The sequence below is a fragment of the Sinocyclocheilus rhinocerous genome, unplaced genomic scaffold (assembly GCF_001515625.1).
Source record: "Sinocyclocheilus rhinocerous isolate Xijiao unplaced genomic scaffold, SAMN03320098_v1.1 scaffold975, whole genome shotgun sequence".
NCBI lineage: Eukaryota > Metazoa > Chordata > Actinopteri > Cypriniformes > Cyprinidae > Sinocyclocheilus > Sinocyclocheilus rhinocerous.
In genome coordinates, this window is record NW_015628726.1 from 1,532,731 (window position 1) to 1,551,672 (window position 18,942).

Consider the following 18,942-nt stretch of genomic DNA (forward strand, 5'->3'; position numbering starts at 1 on the left):
TATATATATATATATATACACACACACACACACACATACATTTATATATATATATATATATATATATATATTTACTTATACTAAATATAATTTACATACATACAAATGTTTACTTAATCAGTGTTAAGTTTGAATTGAGCATAAAAAGTTTAAGCACTGTACATAAAAAATTGTAAACACACACTGAGCAAAACAAATAAAGTGCAAAAAAAATGATATTTAATAATTAAATTTATTAACTTATTAACAGTTAATTAAAAAAAGAATAAAATACATAAAAAATGATATGTAAAGAAACTAAAACAAAATACTTAAATACTGTGCCCTCCGGTCTTCAGCTCAGCAATTCAAAGCTGTGCCTGTCCCAGCGCCAACCCTACTCTTATAAATCCAACCGTAAAAGCTGACTCCATATGACACAAATATAAACACATACTCCTATCCTTTAAACAACATCTAATACCTCAGCCAGCCTCCAGCTCCCACCCACCTGCAATAACACACACGCTCCTCTCAGACAGATTATTACAGAAGAGTGTATCACAGCTACTTCACTGAGATAACACAGCCTAAACAATGTTAATGTAATGTAATTAGAGCTAAAATAACATAAGCAGAGGGTACGTGACTACACTGTGGTTTCACATGACCGGCAGTCTCAATACACGTCTGTCCACACTCATGTCATGTTGGTGTCAAATATAGAACACGTGGGTCATTAAAACCGCCTGAAGTCAAATCATGCTGGAATTTTCAGCTATTATTTTAAAGATAAAAAAATGACATACTGCAGATGGCTAACTAATGACAGCTGGGAAAGATGTCGTCACACAAAACTCTCGCCATGTTTGTAAATTAACAAATTGCTTTGGAAACGCAGATTTTGAAGAAATACAGAAAACTCTGACTCATTTAGCAAACCTTAAACAAACACACTTCTTTATTCGTCACACATTTGTTTTGTGCAATAGAAAAACATTGTTTCTGAAGAGTCCTAACAGTAAAGAATATGATCAAATGGAATCTTGAATTTAGCAATGAAAAAAAAAAAAAAAACTACTACGCTACTGTAATACTTTTATTTAGCATGGATGCACTAAACTGATCAAAAGTTACAGTAAAGCCATTTTCGATTCGATTTAAAATACATTCTATTCTTTTGAATGTTCTATTTCTCAAAGAATCCTGAAAAACAATGTTTCTTGAGCATCAAATCAGCATATTATAATGATTTCTGAAGGATCATGTGACACTAAAGACTGTACTAATGGCTGCTGAAAATTCAACTTTGCAGCACAGGAATAAAATACATTTAAAAGTATATTAAAATATATATTTTTTCATAATACTACTGTTTTTACTATATTTGTGATCAAATAAATGCAGCCTTGGTAACAAACTTCTTTCAAAAACATAAACTTATACTTTTGAACGGTAGTGTACAAAAAACGTATACTTTTGAACGGTAGTGTACAAAACGTCCACAAGCTGGTATATTTACCAATTCAAAGTTTTGTTTAACATTGTTCAACACACAATCTAACCTCCTCAGTCAAGCTGTATTTGGCTCAGTTTGTCAGAAGAGACAGCCGACGATTTTGGCTGTTAGAACGAGCTCAATATAGTTGAAACTGTGACAACAAACAAAAGAACACAAAACCGAAAAATCAACAACAATTAAGCTTGGAAAGAAATTAACATGGGGAAAGGGATAAAATAACGAATTAGGAGTGGAAAGAAAAAATACAGTTAAGAGGAGATAATTGTGAGAAAATGAGATGGGAGGGAAAGGCTGGTAAATGTGTTGCATAAGATATTAAAATCCAACAGTTTGCTCCCATGCTCTAAATAAAACAGAATGATTCTCACACTCTCTGTATTGTGCAAAGCCTCTAACTCTAGCTGTTGACTCAATCTGACAAAATCAATTCTATAGATCAAAGAACGCTATGGAAGTGGGTTCACAAGAAAAGACACCATTACAATTACAGACCCACTACTGAGACAAGATAAAAACAACATGTAGTTACAGTAAGTAAGGAATAATGTACAGCCAGTCGGTCACTATTGTGAAATAAACCTGACGGTGAGGTCTTGTATTACCCTGAAGGGGTTTATTTTGCAATAATGGCCTGCTGACTGTACATGATCCCACTTATTACACAACTGCTTACCACATAAATATACGGACGTGAAATATTGATTTGAGTTGAAATTATTTTATTATCGCGTAGACAGCTTAACTAGCTTATCTTGTAGAATTTATTATCTTGTAGATAGCTTAAAGTCTCTGCTAAGAAAAACAAAACAATCTGCCTAGAAACAAGACATACACTGCAACAATATTAAATTTAATTCTTTGTATTTTTAATCATTTCTAATTATTTATTTATTTTACTGAAATTAATACTTTTATTCATCAAGATTGAATTAAACTGATCAAAAGTGACAGTAAAGATGTGTCACTTTACAAAAGATTTCTAGATCAAATAAATGCTTTTCTTTGCACATTATTATTCTTTAGTTTGGGTTAAACAAATAAATTTTGCTTGGTTGGAACAGCAGCTACGCTAATTATGTCTCTATTTGTTTCTCTGTTTTTGCCACGGGATTGACATCCCGTGGTAACTAGGATTTACACAAGCTTCAGTCTGGATCCAGAACACCTGAGAAGAGATGATGCCAACCCCTCAGAGGACCTCAGATGATGCCAACCCTGAAACAACATACAGAACTACCACATTTTGCTATAAGTTTGATTGCATCATATAATTGCTGTTAATAGTGTTCAACGTCTGTTTGTTTACGTCTTAAATTGATTTTTCTGTACATTTCTGCCATATGTACATTAACTGACAGTCACCACTGATAAGCTACCACTAAATATTGTGGAAAATTAATTTGCTGTAAAGTTGCTTTGCAACGATTTGTATCGTGAAAAGCGCTGTACAAATAAACTTGAATTGAATTGAATTATTTTGAACTTTCTATACATCAAAGAATCCTGAAAAAATCCATCACAGTTTCCACAAAAATAATACGCAGCACAACTGCTTTCAACAATGATAATAATGCAAAATGTTTTTTTTTTAGCTCTAAATCAGTATATTAAAATGATCTCTAAAGGATCATTTGACACTGAAGACCGGCGTAATGGAGCAATGGCTTTTTTCTTTTAAAGTGGTCATATGATGCGATTTAAATTTTTCCTTTCTCTTTGGAGTGTTACAAGCTCTTGGTGCACAAAGAAGATCTGTAAAGACTAAAGTCTCAAATCCAAAGAGATATTCTTTATAAAAGTTAAGAGTCAACCACGCCCTCCTAAATTGGCTCATTCTAACACGCCCCCACATGTATACGTCACGATGTGGGAAGATTTGCAAATGTTCACACAAAGAAAGAAGGCGTAACTTTTATTCTCGCTGTAGTATTGTTGTTGCCGCCGCGTTTTTGTCTTGTCGCTCCGGGTCACGGCATCACAGTATGGTAAGGGGCGTAACATTTCCGTCACACGCTTGAGGTATTCGGCCAATCACAACGCACTGGATAGCTGGCCAATCAGCGTACACCTCGCTTTTCAGACCGATGAGCTTTGTAAAAATCGACGCGTTTCAGAAAGGCGGGACATAGAGGAGCAACAATAATGTACATTATGTGGAAAATAATGTGTTTTTTTAACCTTAAACCACATAAACATATTGCCCCTTTAGACTGCAGTCATACAAATATATCTGACTCTGGAACAAAGCATTCTAGAGAGTGTCAAACTTACCCATCATATTATAAAGGCTCTGTGGGGCAAACTGCCTGGGCATCTTCTGTGTCGCTTCTTTATATACAGATATGGCCTCCTAAAAATAAATACGCCATTAATTCATAAAAAGCCACAAATGAAAGCATAACAAAGTACTCAGACTAAAAGTCTATTCATTCCAAGTCCTAATTTTCACAAACAAAATTTTAAACAAAACAAGCCAACTAAATCAAGAGTCTGAAATATCAAATTGCTATGATCGTTCTATTCAGAGGCTAGGATCACTTTTATGTATTTCCTGGGAAACCAATTTGAAAAAGCTCAGAAATTACACACTTCATGTTTAAAGCATTGGTCTGAAAAGTTGTGGTATGAAAACTGACTTTTATACTGTCATATCATTTTATTACATCAGATTTGGTGTGCACAGTCTTTAAATCTAAAGGCTTTAACTGTGCTAGAGAGCGCCTCACCTCCTGGTGGCCCTGCTCATGAAGAAGCTTTCCCAGGTTATACAGGCAGCTGGTGACTGAGCTCTTGTGTGCATGAGGATCCTTCAGGTTTTCATCTGGGATATCGGCACAAGTGACAAAAGTGCGCTTGGCCTCTTCTAGACGGCCCTGGTTCATCAGGACAATCCCTGTGTTCAAGTAGGCAGCTGAAAGAGAGAGGAAAAAAGGGTGAAAATAAGTGCAGAAGGTAATGAGGCTTATTGAGGCTCAGAGAAAGACTTCCACTGGGGCTGCTGGAATGAGCTAGTTGATTTATGCAGATCAGCGGCCTGCAGTCTAGTCGATAAGGTGCCAATACATATTCACTACCCAACCGGCCAGAATCAAATCTAAATCAGCAGGGGAATATCCACTCCAGCTGCAGGCTTAATTCTGATGCTCTTAATAGACCATACATACACACAGAACCACAGGTTTAAATGAGTTTATATCACAGGACGGGACAATTTATCACCATTCATGCAGCAGGGACTCAGGGAAAGTAGACATCTATCACTCTCCTAAGAGCTGCAATATGTGCGTGCTCTGATCTCAAACTGTTGCAGATCTGTTACAGATGTCTCACAACACATTAACATGCGAGGAAACGCTACTGCACTAAAGTAGCATGTGAGGGAAGTAGAGAGTGAGGAAATATCTTTGCACCAAAATCCAGGAGTGAATTCTTTAATTGCACCACTGCAAAAACATGACTTTAATTATAATTCTCTATTTACTGGGTTGTATTACTATTTTACATTTTATTCACAATTTATTTTCTTATTCTTATCCATTTATTTTATTCTTTTATGTCTACTGTTTATATTACTCTATAACATTTGTATGTTTTTGGTACTGTGTTTTGTGCCACTTTTATGCTTTTTCATTTTGATTTTTAATATAAAAAATAATAGTAGAATATATACACTATGTAATATTGCCAAATATATGCCACACTAATATATGCCAAAAGTTGGATTAGAATAATTTAAATAATTTTTTATGCTTTTGAAAAGTCTCTTATAATGACAAAGGCTACATTCATTTGATCAAAAATTCAGTAAAAAAAAACAACGTAAAATTGTGAAATATTACTACAATTTAAAATAACTGTTTTCTATTTTAATATACTTAAAAATTATTTCTGTGATGGCAAAGCCGAGTTTTCAGCAGCCATTACTCCAGTCTTCATTGTCAAATAATCCTTAAGTAGTCATTTTAATATGCTGATACGCCACTGTATTAATTATTGAATAATATTTAATAACAGTAATATTTACTCTTTTGTGTTATTAAAAAGATATCTCCTTATACACTGGCTGACAAGCTAGTTCATCCATAATGTTACACAAAATTTTTACAAAACGTCTCATTCTTTTGTAAAGTGAAATTTGACTTAAAAATCCCCAGACCCCAATGCACTCATCATCATAATTGTCTCCCAGGGCAAATCTACTCATTCAAGCAGAGCAGCAATAATTTCCTCCCATGACACTAAAAACAACATGGGACATTTTATGAGAAACCTTAAAACGGCCAAAAATAGCACATGCATATCATTTGGATACGGGGCAAGCAAATGCATCCACACCGGGCCATATAGCATAAAAAGGATTTTGGCCTGGATTCTTTTTTTCTGTTGAAATCGAATCAAACGTCAATCATTCCTTGACAAGAGTGGAAACAGAGTGACTGTGTATGTCTGTGAATCATCATTATTTCTTTAATGCTGGACTTCGTCCAAGCACGCACACACAAGCCACACAGACCTTTTAAATTGTAGTTGCCTGGACACAGTGAAGACTGAGGAGGCTTGAAATTGTTAATAAAAAGAGGAGCTGTACTTACAAGCCAGCGTTGGCCTGCTCCCAATGGCCAGCTTATAGTAGTGGAGGGCCTCTGAGAATCTGTTGTTTTCCTGGAGCAACAGACCCCTGCAATCCAAAAGTAAGAACAAATGAGAACAAGAACAGTTACAAAGTATGGGTAACACAATTCAATCAAATGAACAAAAAAGGTAGAAGTTAAAAAAATAAACCATTATATTCACTTTATATCCAAATTTGTTCAGTGATATTTGAGTTAAATAACTATGAAATCGACTAATAGAGAACAAAAATAAACGCAAAGCCCTGAGTTTGTACTAATATTACAAAGGCTAGAGGGGGATTTTTTTTCTTTAAATCAACTTCACAAATCGATGGACTAACAACCTACTACATACAAAAATCAAACATTCAGAAAAAGAGACAGAAGAAAAAATACATACACTTAAAATAATTTAGTAATAAAATAAATTGTTGTTCATTATATTCACTTCATTTGCATCCAAATTTGTGCAATATTTAATTGAGTTAAATAACTATGAAATCAACATCCAGAGACCAAAAACAAACTCAAAGCCCTGTGTTTGTACTAATTTTACAGAAGGGTAGATGGAAAAGAAAAAACATTGTATGACATGTAGTGTGCAAAATCTGTCACTCTAAACTCGCTCACTGGATACACCCTTGTTGAAAAATTGAGATGCATCGAGAATCGTTTTGTAATCACATCACAACTCCCTGAATTAAAATCAAATCGAATTGTGAGGTGCCTAAGGATCCCCATCCCCACTGCTAAGAACTGTGTGCGGTATATGAATTATGTATTAAGTGCCTTCATGCCCTGACTGAGGGGGTTAATGTGTCTAGGGGGTCCCTGACACCGTCCTCTGGAAGGCTGATGAACCTGGGGACAGTCAGACTCTGGACTCTCAGGAGATTTCTTCAGCTTTAATAGGAAATATCGATAGAGTCGGCTGTTACGAGGAAGTCTGCTCACTCACAGGTTATACAACATGTCAGCCATGGTCCTCCGATAGTACAGAGCGTTCCTGTAGGCTTGCTCGGCCTCCACCACTTTTCCCTGGTTCTTGAGAACATTTCCCAAGTTACCCCAAGCTGAGGAAGGAGAAGAAAACATTCATATTCATAAAATACAAGAAATTACATTGATTTATTTATGTATGTATTTATTTTCATTTATTTATTTATTTTTATTTAGAGAGTAGATAAGTGTGCAATTAGAAAAAAGTAAACTTAAAATAAAATAAAATAAAATAATAGTTCTGGTCTGATTTCCGTTTGGTCTGATTTTGTAGTGATTATAAAAATTTATGATTTTTTTTAATGCCAAAATCGTACCAGGTAGTCACAATATTTCCAAAATATTTGATTATGGTTGTATAAAGCATAAATGTATTTAGCAAATAAAATGTAACGTGCATGTTGCAGTGTGGTACATTTCTTTCTGGTAAACCAAATATGTAAATTGTATGTCATTTCTTGTTACATTGTTGGTTTCATCTTTGATGTGGTCTCCAGAACATCTACAAATCATTTTCCTAAAATTTCACAAAGTTGCATTTTGTTCGGCTAGGTTACATCACAGTGCAACATCGTGGAACTTTATGCAAACGTTTTGTGCTTCCAAGGCACATAGTAAACTGGATACAGAATCTTATGAGAGGCACAAGCAAGGAAAAAAGTAAATTACATTATATTAATGCAATCTTAGACGCTACTCATGCATAGTATCTGTGCCATGAAAGGGGCAAGACTGTAAAATTGGATCACGGGAGGTAATTACAAAGTCATATTGATGCAGTCTAGCTTGATAAATGATTTAAATGAAATTGTGACAATCAATTTGAGAGATTTAACCAATGAGGATAACGGGCTGTCGTTAATAGATGGAATTCAATATGAGAGGACAATAATTTAACAGTTCAGTGGCTCTCCTCCACACACAAAATGAATTTGATGCATGAATCCATGTGAGTGATAAACTGGGAGAACTTCTAATGATTCTAATGCATTAAATCGTCATCTTGAGCTTACATTAAATGAAATATTCTCTGCGCTAATGGAACTTCGTACTTAAAAAGGTATTTGTGATTTTGTTTTTATGCCATTGCGCGCTTCGTAAATGTCAATATCACTTACCTAAAAATGATCTAATTAAATGTTTTAGATTTCAATTTAAATATTTGAGTAATAGACCAAAAAGGAGTACAGAAATAAAGAGAGGCTGAGGAAACATGATACATAAATTCTCAAACCTCAAAACTTTTCATGATGAGCAACTGCCATTTTTGGTTTGCAGCAGCATTTGTGGGAAAATAAATGATCTCAACGCATCCTGCTGTTATCTCATTTAATTAACACTTACCTTCTCCTGGTTGTTGTAGTGTAGATGGATGAGAATATGACTTTGGGTAACTAAATACTAGAAATATTATATTATTATATATATTGTCTATATTATATATTGTGTTTTTGCTATTTTGTACATTGTCTATTTTGTATATTTGTTTATTATTCTTTATTATCTGTGTCCTGTCTTGTCACTGTCATTCTGTTGCACTGTGGAGCTTCTGTCACTAAACAAATTCCTCGTATGTGTAAACATACCTGGTAATAAAGCTCTGATTCAGATTCAATATGGCTGCATAAAGAATTATAGTCTAAAAAGAGCAGGGTTATTATAGTTAATTACAAATAAAATCAGAAAATAACATTTTGTTGCCTGAAATAAAAACGTTAACTGAAAAAAAAAGAAGAAAATTATATATATATATATAACACTTTTTATATAGTTTAGCTTTTTATTTTTACTTGACATACTAAATAAACTAAAATAAAAATAAAAATGAATAAAATCTATAAAGACATTAAAATATATAAAACTTTAAAATAAAAAATGAAACAGTATAAAATTGAAAACATTCAAAATATTTCAAATATACCAAAATAACACTGTAAAATAGGTAGTCATTCAGTAGGAGGTTGAATCTCCTGAATTAATTGGACTTTGTTAAAATTACCTTTAGCAGGGTTCACAGATATCCCTGACTTGTATAGCATCTCCTCATTTTGCCAGTCACGGTTCCTCAACACCGTCTTAATCCCAAAAAGAAGGACCAGGACGGCAGAGCAGACTAGCACCAAAGTTCTGAAGGAGTTCCTTCTCAATCTGACATATAAAGCTCTCATCCCCACTGCTACCAGCAGGCAGAAGCCCATACTAGGGATGTACAGTACTCGCTCCGCCACCACAAACCCCACATAGAAGAATAGGTTGGTGGCAGGGATGAAGGGAATGGCCAGCAGACCTAATGAGAAGACCACCAAACTCTCTGTGGTGGGTAAAGACGATGAATAGTGTTTTGCAGTACCATTTGTTCCATTCATCTGCACTGAGTTTGAGTAATAAGTTGAGTGTTCATAATCAGAGCTACAACTGTGTCCGTTTGTGGACTTCCCGTTTGCTACACGATGTGCTTTCCCGTTGGTCTCCTTGCTTTTGGTTGGGTAAAGGCAAAGCCCGAACCAAACCAGCGCTAGAAGCGAGGTATAGAAGGTCACGGTGTGGAGGTTTCGCCAATCTGTAATGCTCCTCAGAAGAGGCAGAGCGTCCATTGACCAATCAAAACTTAGCATGTCAGGGCACAGGAGGAGCCAAACGTTCATGGCAGGGAGAAAAAAGAACGTTAGCGTCCTAGTTAGGAAACAAGGACAGTCTGCTGCAGGGTTGTCCGAGTTGGAGAAGTTCGGAGGTTTGTTGCCCATCCAGTAAAGACGGCAAGCCAGAAGGATGATACCCCAAAAGCCCAGCAGAAACACGTTTAACAGCAGGTGCAGGTTCTTCTTCTGAGAAACAAAAACAGAGAAAATCAACATAGATGAAAAGACAAAATTACCAGAATTTCAAAGCAGATACGGCAGAGTCAAACATATTAAAATTCATAAAATGAAAGAAATTGGGCTGGGCACATCCAACCTACAACTTACAAAAAAAAAAGAACTTGATTTCATTTAGAAAAAGAGAGGTATGCAATACGAAAAAAAACAAAAAAAAAACATAATATAGCCATTTACAAAACAAAACAAATATAAAAACAAAAGAAATATAAAACAACCAAATAACACCAAACAAAAAACAAAACTAAAGCAAACCAAACAATCAAAATATAACAAAACAAAACTAAATAATATTAACATTAAGACACAACATAGATGAAAACAAAGTGACTGGAACATTTCAAAAAAGGACACGGCAAAATATTTTTTTTCAATATGGCTTTGGTTTTTCAAACCCTTGTGCTCATGTCTGGCCCAGGTCTTGTGGTCTTGTTAGTAAATCAATACCAAGATTGAACAATAAGCCAAGGATTTCCAACTGCATTAAATATTAAATAAAAATTCAGAACAAAAGGCAACAGATCCAACAGTAAGTAAATTGAGACCGGAAAAATAAACACTGGAGCACAATTTGGAACACAAGCAACCTTCATGAGCAATTTGTTGGAGTCTTAAGAGTTATTCGATACATACTGTACCACATGCACGTACTACAGTTTCATTGTGATATCAATCCTTACGAGGCCTGTGATGGTTAACGAGAATCAGCCCTTTGCATCTCCAGTCACTGCAAACAATTTAAAACTCTTGGCCAAAAGTAGACACACATTTTCCACATTTTTCAGAGAGGCCAAAATAATAAACGTAGAGTCACTGACTGCTGGTCAGCGAGTACAGCTTGACATCACAACACAAGGCAGCACCACATTCATCTCTGTCTCGTACTGCCGGCTTTTACAGACTTCATAAAATAAACAAGATATGACCTCATAGAGGTGCCAATCCATCATACTGCAGCGCTGATATTAAACACTCCAGCATGAAAATTATTTCAGAGTATTTATGGAGTGTTTGAATATTTTACATGTTAAGTAAAAGGAGGGAATATTGTACAGTTCCTGGTAGAGCAGCTGCAAAAGTTCAGTACGCCTTCCTTTTCGTGTTGATTTTGGATCGAGGACACCCTCAAGCAATTTTATGACTTCCTCTAAACACGGAACTCATTCGGTACAGACGGCAAACAAACACGCAGATGATTACTTCAAGGCCTTGGTCAATCACCATTAAAGGGACAGTTCACCCAAAAATTAGTATTCTGCAATCATCTTTTTTTTCATGTCGTTCCAAACGTGTATGACTTTCCTCGTTAGGCAGGATGTTAACACTGATTTTTCCAAAAAATTTAAAGTGAATAAGGACAGAGACCGTTGAGCTGGAGAAATGACAGAAATTATTTGTCTTACACACCTTATAAACCATATGAAAATTTGTGAGGAACAGAGGAAAATTTAAGTCATTATTTGCTGAAAATCTTCATTTTGTTTGCCAGCAATGATCACAAATGCATCTTTTATAATGATATTTGAGATCTGTGGTGGAGGGGAAATTTTCATCTAGTAACATTCTTGTCATATATGGAGTACTTTTATACTTGTTCATAATGAGTTTGATAGCATTCGTCCCTATTCACTTTCAATGTATGGAATAGAACAGAATAAATCTCCTTTTGTATTCCACAGGTTTGGAACAATGTAAGTAAATGATGACAGAATTTCATTTCATAACCCTTACAAGATGTTATGTACATTTGGAAAACGCTCATATTAAAGATTAATGTGGGAAAGCTTTCCCTAAATATTATTTGTGAACCATTCTGTCAATCCATAACACCAATTATTGTAACTCACTAACAGAATGACTGTGAGACAGTGACTATGTGTTCTGCATTAATGTCCAGCTGATTTATACAGGATAGATTTTTTTGTCCTGTTTTTGGTCATCTCTGCATTAGACAAAGAGCACATTATTACTCCTCACAAAGGAAATGTCTGTAACAGGCCACTTCCCATGTAATCATGTTATAGCACAAATGTATAGAGCATGTCCCAAATGACATAACCTTTACCGTAAGACCTGACAGACATGCAGCTCTGAATCTGTGATATGATAACACAGGAAAGGGCCACATGCCACCAAGAAATTGGCAATTTTTAAAAAAGTTTTTTTTTTTTCCAATTGAATGAATAAATAAAATAATAACTAAAAATATAACAACTAAATGTACTTTTTGGCGTTAAAGAATTTTATATATTTTTAAAAATATTTTGGTTTTACGAAATGAATAAAACATACAATGTGAAATAAATAAATAAATTAATGTAATATTAAAATATGTTATATATAACTAAATTATATACGAGAGTTATTTAAAAGCAAGCTTGCTGTTCTGTTTTGCAACTTAAACTTTTAACTGCCTGTGTCTCTTGGTTCCTGTGACATCTGTTTAAGTTTACTGACCTCAGGCATGACGGGTGCATTAATGATTGCAAAAGATGAAGCAATACAATTAACTACAACACATATATAAAATGAGTACAGTAAGACATTACACACATTAAATATTTACATACATAAAAATGGTTTACATGATAGCTGTTGATCAATATCTGAATGTGTTTTGATTTCATGCACACAGTACAGCTGGCTGTCTCAGGTGGACCATCCCAGCGGAGTGAACTGTAGGCTGAAGGGAAGAGGTCGTAAAGGGACGGTCCCACAGGTGTTTTGAAGCAGCAGGCTACAGAGGCCGAGCGGAACAGTTCGACTGAAGAGAAATACAGAACTGCATTCAGGCAGGTTCTGAATCTCTGAACCTAAACTGCATTGGTATGAAGGTTACAAACAAAGGCCCACATACTGTATATCTCTAAAATAAAAATGTGTTAGAAGAAAATAATGCAGTAAGCAGAGCAATTAAAAATGTTCTCAAATAAACAATTCAGCATTGATTCTTAAACAACCAATATTGATATTTCAATCCAAGGCTTTTTTGATTGTTTTTGATAAAAAAAAATTCATATATAAATGTGAACTAATTAATATAATAATACGTTTATTTACATAAATACACTTAAAACTAAATAGAATGCTAATGGAAATTAGTGATAAAGTGTTCATATATTAAAACTCACATATTAAAAATATATAAAAATTTTGTTTTGTAGATAATCGCAGTCTTAGGTATGCTTTTTTATATTTGGTTGTTGCATTACTTAAGAAATTTGAGATTAAATATTTGGGGAAAAAATTCCATTTACATTTGTGTCAACAAGCTAACTATGCAAACACAATTTCTTTTTCCTAGAAATAAATGTAAAAATTAATATTAATAAAACATTTATTAATATAAATAATATACATAAAAATGCTATTGTTGACTTCAAATACACTGGAAATTAGCGCCAATACCCAGCTCTAGCAATTGTAAAATTAAGTGTTCATATATCAAGACTCAATTTAAACTTTGTTTTATAGATAATTTTATTTGCAGAAAAAAAATTAGGAAATTTTATTTGCAGAAAGTTGTCTTTTGGTAATCTTTATACTTACGAAATTTAAGATTAAATGTTTGAAAAGAAAATGACCCATTTACAATGATAAAAGCATCTAAAAAAGCAATGGGGCCATTGTTATTTCTGCATATATTTGCATAGAGAATTGTGACCGTTCTTCTTTCTTATATCTATTCAACCATCTACAGTTGTCTTCACACAAAAAATACATTGTGATGATTCTCATGGACAGCTGACTGAAAACAAGACACCTGCCGAGTGTCAAGACAAATTTCAAGTGGCATTTTATTTGTGCAAAATGCGAAGTTGTAAGACTAAAAACCTTTTCTTTTTTTTTTGCCTTGCAAGTTCTGCTATTTCCTTTTGGTTACACTTGAAAGTCCTTGCATACTTCACTACATCTGTAGTACACAGGCAATTCCTGTCCCTAATTAGTGAACTACACCAGTAAGAGAGCGACGATCACATAGCATATAGGCATAATTACATCCCTGGAGTCAAAGAATTCATACCAGGAAAAGGCTTACAAAATGTCTTCACATCTAATGACACTTCTCTCCTGAATGTTTCTCTTCATAGATAAAGGATTTTGCAAGGGGCCAGGAGAGCTTTGGGGTGATGTATTACCGTCTTCATCTAGCACTGAAGGACTGTGAATTCAAACAGATGAAAGTACGAGAGACATTCATTCTTTTCAACAGATATAAATCTCTGCAAATAAGTGTGGTGATGGGGACGCATCTGTCATTTTAGTGCATGCATGAGCGAATGACTGAACTCCACATGACCCTGTCAGCCAATCTCACCAAAAGCCTGTAAATATGGGCCGTTTCTTGCGCACACACATACAAATATATAAATAAATAAAAACTCAACTCTATACAAATTACCGGTGGTCTAAGGGCGCTTAGTGGGGGTGAGACGGCGCGAGTGAGACAGATTGTGGAGCTCGAGCGGAGGCTGAAGATCTGTCAGTGAGGTCATGCGGGAGTGTGAACGCTTGCACACAGGATTCTCGCTGGATTTATGAGGCGGCTGCAGGTTTGGTACTGCACAGGCTCTCGAAAACCAGCAGGGGTTTTTAGCACTTGAAGGTTTGGAGCCAAAACACATAGACCCTGGGATTTGCGTAGGTTTGAATCTGTCTTTGTGTGTGTGTGTGTGTGTATGTGTATGTGTATGTGTGTGTGTGTGTGTGTGTGTGTGTGTGTGTGTGTGCGCGCAGGAGCTATACGTGTGTACAAAATATCGTATTTCAAAATGGAATCAAAATTGTGTTTCTGGCAAGGTTATTATCGTTAAACTAAGAGAAAAAATATTTAAAAAATGTGTTTATTGAAATAAAGCTAGAACAAAATATAAATATTAGATTAAACACTTCAAATACAAATAACGGAATTAAAGAATAACTTAATTAAATTAATTAAAGAATAACTGAACTAAAACTAAAGCAAAAACTGATATAAAACTAAATTAAAACTAAATAATAATAATAATAGAATTACAAAAGCACAAACACAATGACTAAAAATTAAGCTAAAATTAAAGTGGAAAATATAAAAAGTCAATAAAAAATATGAATAAAAACTATAACAGCATATAAATAACATTTAAATAATGTGATATTGTGTATAATTCATATAGCTCATTATTCTAAAGTAAAAAATAAAAAAAGCTAATTTTCTAAATATTTCATGAAAATGTAAATACTTTCTCTGCATTTGACACTTTTATGCTGACAGTTTTTGCTGTATGGATGATGAAAAAATAAATAGACAGATTGTGGAGCTCGAGCGGAGGCTGAAGATCTGTCAGTGAGGTCATGCGGGAGTGTGAACGCTTGCACACAGGATTCTCGCTGGATTTATGAGGCGGCTGCAGGTTTGGTACTGCACAGGCTCTCGAAAACCAGCAGGGGTTTTTAGCACTTGAAGGTTTGGAGCCAAAACACATAGACCCTGGGATTTGCGTAGGTTTGAATCTGTCTTTGTGTGTGTGTGTGTGTGTATGTGTATGTGTATGTGTGTGTGTGTGCGCAGAAGATCTATGCATGTACAAAATATCGTATTTCAAAATGGAATCAAAATTGTGTTTCTGGCAAGGTTATTATCGTTAAACTAAGAGAAAAAATATTTAAAAAATGTGTTTATTGAAATAAAGCTAGAACAAAATATAAATATTAGATTAAACACTTCAAATACAAATAACGGAATTAAAGAATAACTTAATTAAATTAATTAAAGAATAACTGAACTAAAACTAAAGCAAAAACTGATATAAAACTAAATTAAAACTAAATAATAATAATAATAGAATTACAAAAGCACAAACACAATGACTAAAAATTAAGCTAAAATTAAAGTGGAAAATATAAAAAGTCAATAAAAAATATGAATAAAAACTATAACAGCATATAAATAACATTTAAATAATGTGATATTGTGTATAATTCATATAGCTCATTATTCTAAAGTAAAAAATAAAAAAAGCTAATTTTCTAAATATTTCATGAAAATGTAAATACTTTCTCTGCATTTGACACTTTTATGCTGACAGTTTTTGCTGTATGGATGATGAAAAAATAAATATATATATATATATATATACTGGGTCAATTTTGATTTCACTTTGACATAAACAACAAAGAGTGGCATTCCCAACATATATAAATATATTCCAGCTGAAAATGCCGTTTTACACTGAAATATGTCCGAAGTGAAATGTGTTGGGAATGCCACTCTTTGTTGTTTATGTCAAAGTGAAATCAAAATTGACCCAGTTTACACACTGATCTTACTGAACACAACTTATCAGTACCTAAGAAAAGAAAACTGTCTTCACTCTATTAAATCAAAATAATAAACTTGATTTCTTCTGAAATGATTTTCTTTTTCCACTTTCCTTTCCATTTTCATTCATGTCAAAACTACTGGATAATGTTAACCAATTTTTAGCTACTTACGCACTGTTTTCACAAACCTACAGTCAGGTCTACAATGGAATGCAAATATGATTCACAATTCAATCAATCATATCCCAAAGGATAAAATCAAGTTCTCAACCTTTATGCCTCACTGAATATTCAGTTTCACTCTGAAATAGGTCACAGAACTCAAGTAAAAACCTTCCAAAAATGCGGTTTGACTTTTCTTGTTGGGAAAAAAACTCCTCCAATTCTCACAACAAGACACCGTCTTTGGGAAAGCAGGAATGTGTTTGCCTCATTGTATCTGAAGTGTACTGATGCACAATGCTGGACTAAATGTGGCTGTGCTTAACCAAGTGAAAACGTCCTCAGGCTGTGTGGAAAAAAAACAGAGAAGAGAGTTTAAGAACACAAACACATAGGAAAACTCTCTTATTCACACTACCTGGCCATCAGACATACAACAATTGTCACTTCTAGTCTGCCTAGTATCTGGCACAGAGTAAAACACAGCAGACTTAACCGCACGAAGATGTTGCTATTTGAATGTCTATGCAGAGACGTGTCACCATAAAAGAATGGACTCTAAGCACTATCACACAGTAAAAAGAAATCAGTTCTCTGCATGCAATGTTCATTTTCCTGAAACGATATTCAGTTCAGAGATGAGCTTAAGCAAGGGAATAGAACAAGACATGAAGACAGAAAACCATAGAAAGGCAGAATAAAATCAGATAACACCAAACCCTTAGAGAACGACCACCAGTCATAGATCGAGAGAGATTTAGTGCTTGGCTCTATCTCCACCATCTCCCATATAAACAAGAAGTGTCCATCTTCATAATACGGCTTCTGCTTTTAGTGTCAGGCCTTCTGCAGCTCAATGTGGAATATAGCTTTTGCCTTATTTTTTGTCTATAATCCAGTTTGTCTTGAAATAAGTGGTTTAACACTGCCCGGCAGGAGGGATGGAGGTTTTCTCCATTCCTCCCATTGTCAGTTCCTCTCCATTAGTTTGAAATGAAACTACTAGAAACAGGAATATGAGGATAACATCCGTGGAGATAAAGCACACAACAGACCAATTCAAATGAAAAGTGAAAGAAAGAAAGCTTTTTTTTTTCCAGGACATTTCGGAAAATTTAAGAAGCTCTGGATATTCACAAAAAAAAAAAAAATTTTTTTTTTTGCTATTTTATGAGATTTACTGAATGAGGAAGGTAGAAGAAAAAAAACCTTAAGTCATTGTTACTTTTCTCAAACTATGTATGTTTTGGGCTCCAAAAAGGTATGGTAATTAGTTGATAATTATTTTCATGTTCATCACTGTTTTCAAGGCTGCTATTAAAATTATATACTTAAATAAAGTAAATAAAAATAGTACAAATAAAATGTACAGTGTGAATTATATTTTGTATATCCAGTCTCAAACAATTGATCACTTAAAAATATATATATTTTTTTTAAATAAATAAAATAAGTTGTTAACAGATATGGTGCCAATATGCAGATATGCCAATAAACTGTGCATCTCTCCCTGAGTGTCTTATAACCATGAAGCATGATTAATTAATATAATTAATATATTTTAATATTAAAAAGGCGAGCTGTATGCCTTGATGCAGCTCTTAAATTATGTTAAAAAAATTAAAAAAAATAATATGCTGCCACATGAAGGAGAACAACATCATAATTACAAAAACTGAATTCATTAGAACTCTTATCTACTCCATCCACAGGTACACCACAACCTAAATCAAAGTCCTGCAATACACAGCCGCTCAAACAAATGAAATGCACATGACTGGAAAACATAAGCCATTCTGAAAGAGCCAACACCCTGTGAGATTTGCGATTCAGCTTCAACGAGCTGAATATTTGCTCTGAATCTGCTTTGAGCACAGTTATAAAAGGATCAAGAAAAAACAGCCCAATAGCCAAGATGCCATATGAGGATTTAGCTTTTAAAATTCACTTAAACCAACAAGCCGCTCTCATATTATGTCCAGATTGCTCTTCTAGGATATTTTTAGTTTTCCTCAAAGTTTCAGAGTAAGGACTTTTTCTCAGAAGTCTGTTAGTGTTTCCAACGCGTGCCTCATCACTCTTGGATTTAACCTACATGACTGATAGAAGAGGGAAGTGTTAAATATTTGACTTTCCTTCATGAGTAAATTGGCTGTAACCATGAGGGATTTGGGGAGAGCAGAGTTAACGGATAAAAGCCATCCGAGGCTGCGCTTAGTAATCCGCTGCTCTTAATGAGACTTTTCAAATGAATCTGCATGCAACTTTGGGCCTGAAGACAAGTATAGAGCTACAGAAGATTATTTACTTTGGTGACAGGCCATCATCAATTTGGCAAAGACACAGCAAAGAAAAGCAGCAGCAAAGATATACAGGAATTACACTCGGACAACATTTACTGGAGAGACATTTATTGGAGCAGAAGCTGAGATAAGATAAATAAAATAAATTTGAGGAACCGAAATGTCACACGACATGAGCTTCCACA

The 18,942-nt window shown here is 34.4% G+C and overlaps 1 protein-coding gene across 1 annotated transcript in view; it reads right to left on the bottom strand.

The window, feature by feature from the left end:
• The window catches only part of LOC107738412 (transmembrane and TPR repeat-containing protein 2-like), a 112,758-nt gene that overhangs the window by 16,025 nt on the left and 77,791 nt on the right, over positions 1–18,942 (bottom strand). The window contains exons 3-7 of the mRNA XM_016550181.1: positions 9,113–9,938; positions 7,073–7,187; positions 6,094–6,179; positions 4,228–4,412; positions 3,773–3,851 (exon numbers count right to left, since the gene is read on the bottom strand). Coding sequence (XP_016405667.1) covers positions 3,773–3,851; positions 4,228–4,412; positions 6,094–6,179; positions 7,073–7,187; positions 9,113–9,938 — 1,291 coding nt within the window. The remainder of the gene's footprint in view (positions 1–3,772; positions 3,852–4,227; positions 4,413–6,093; positions 6,180–7,072; positions 7,188–9,112; positions 9,939–18,942) is intronic.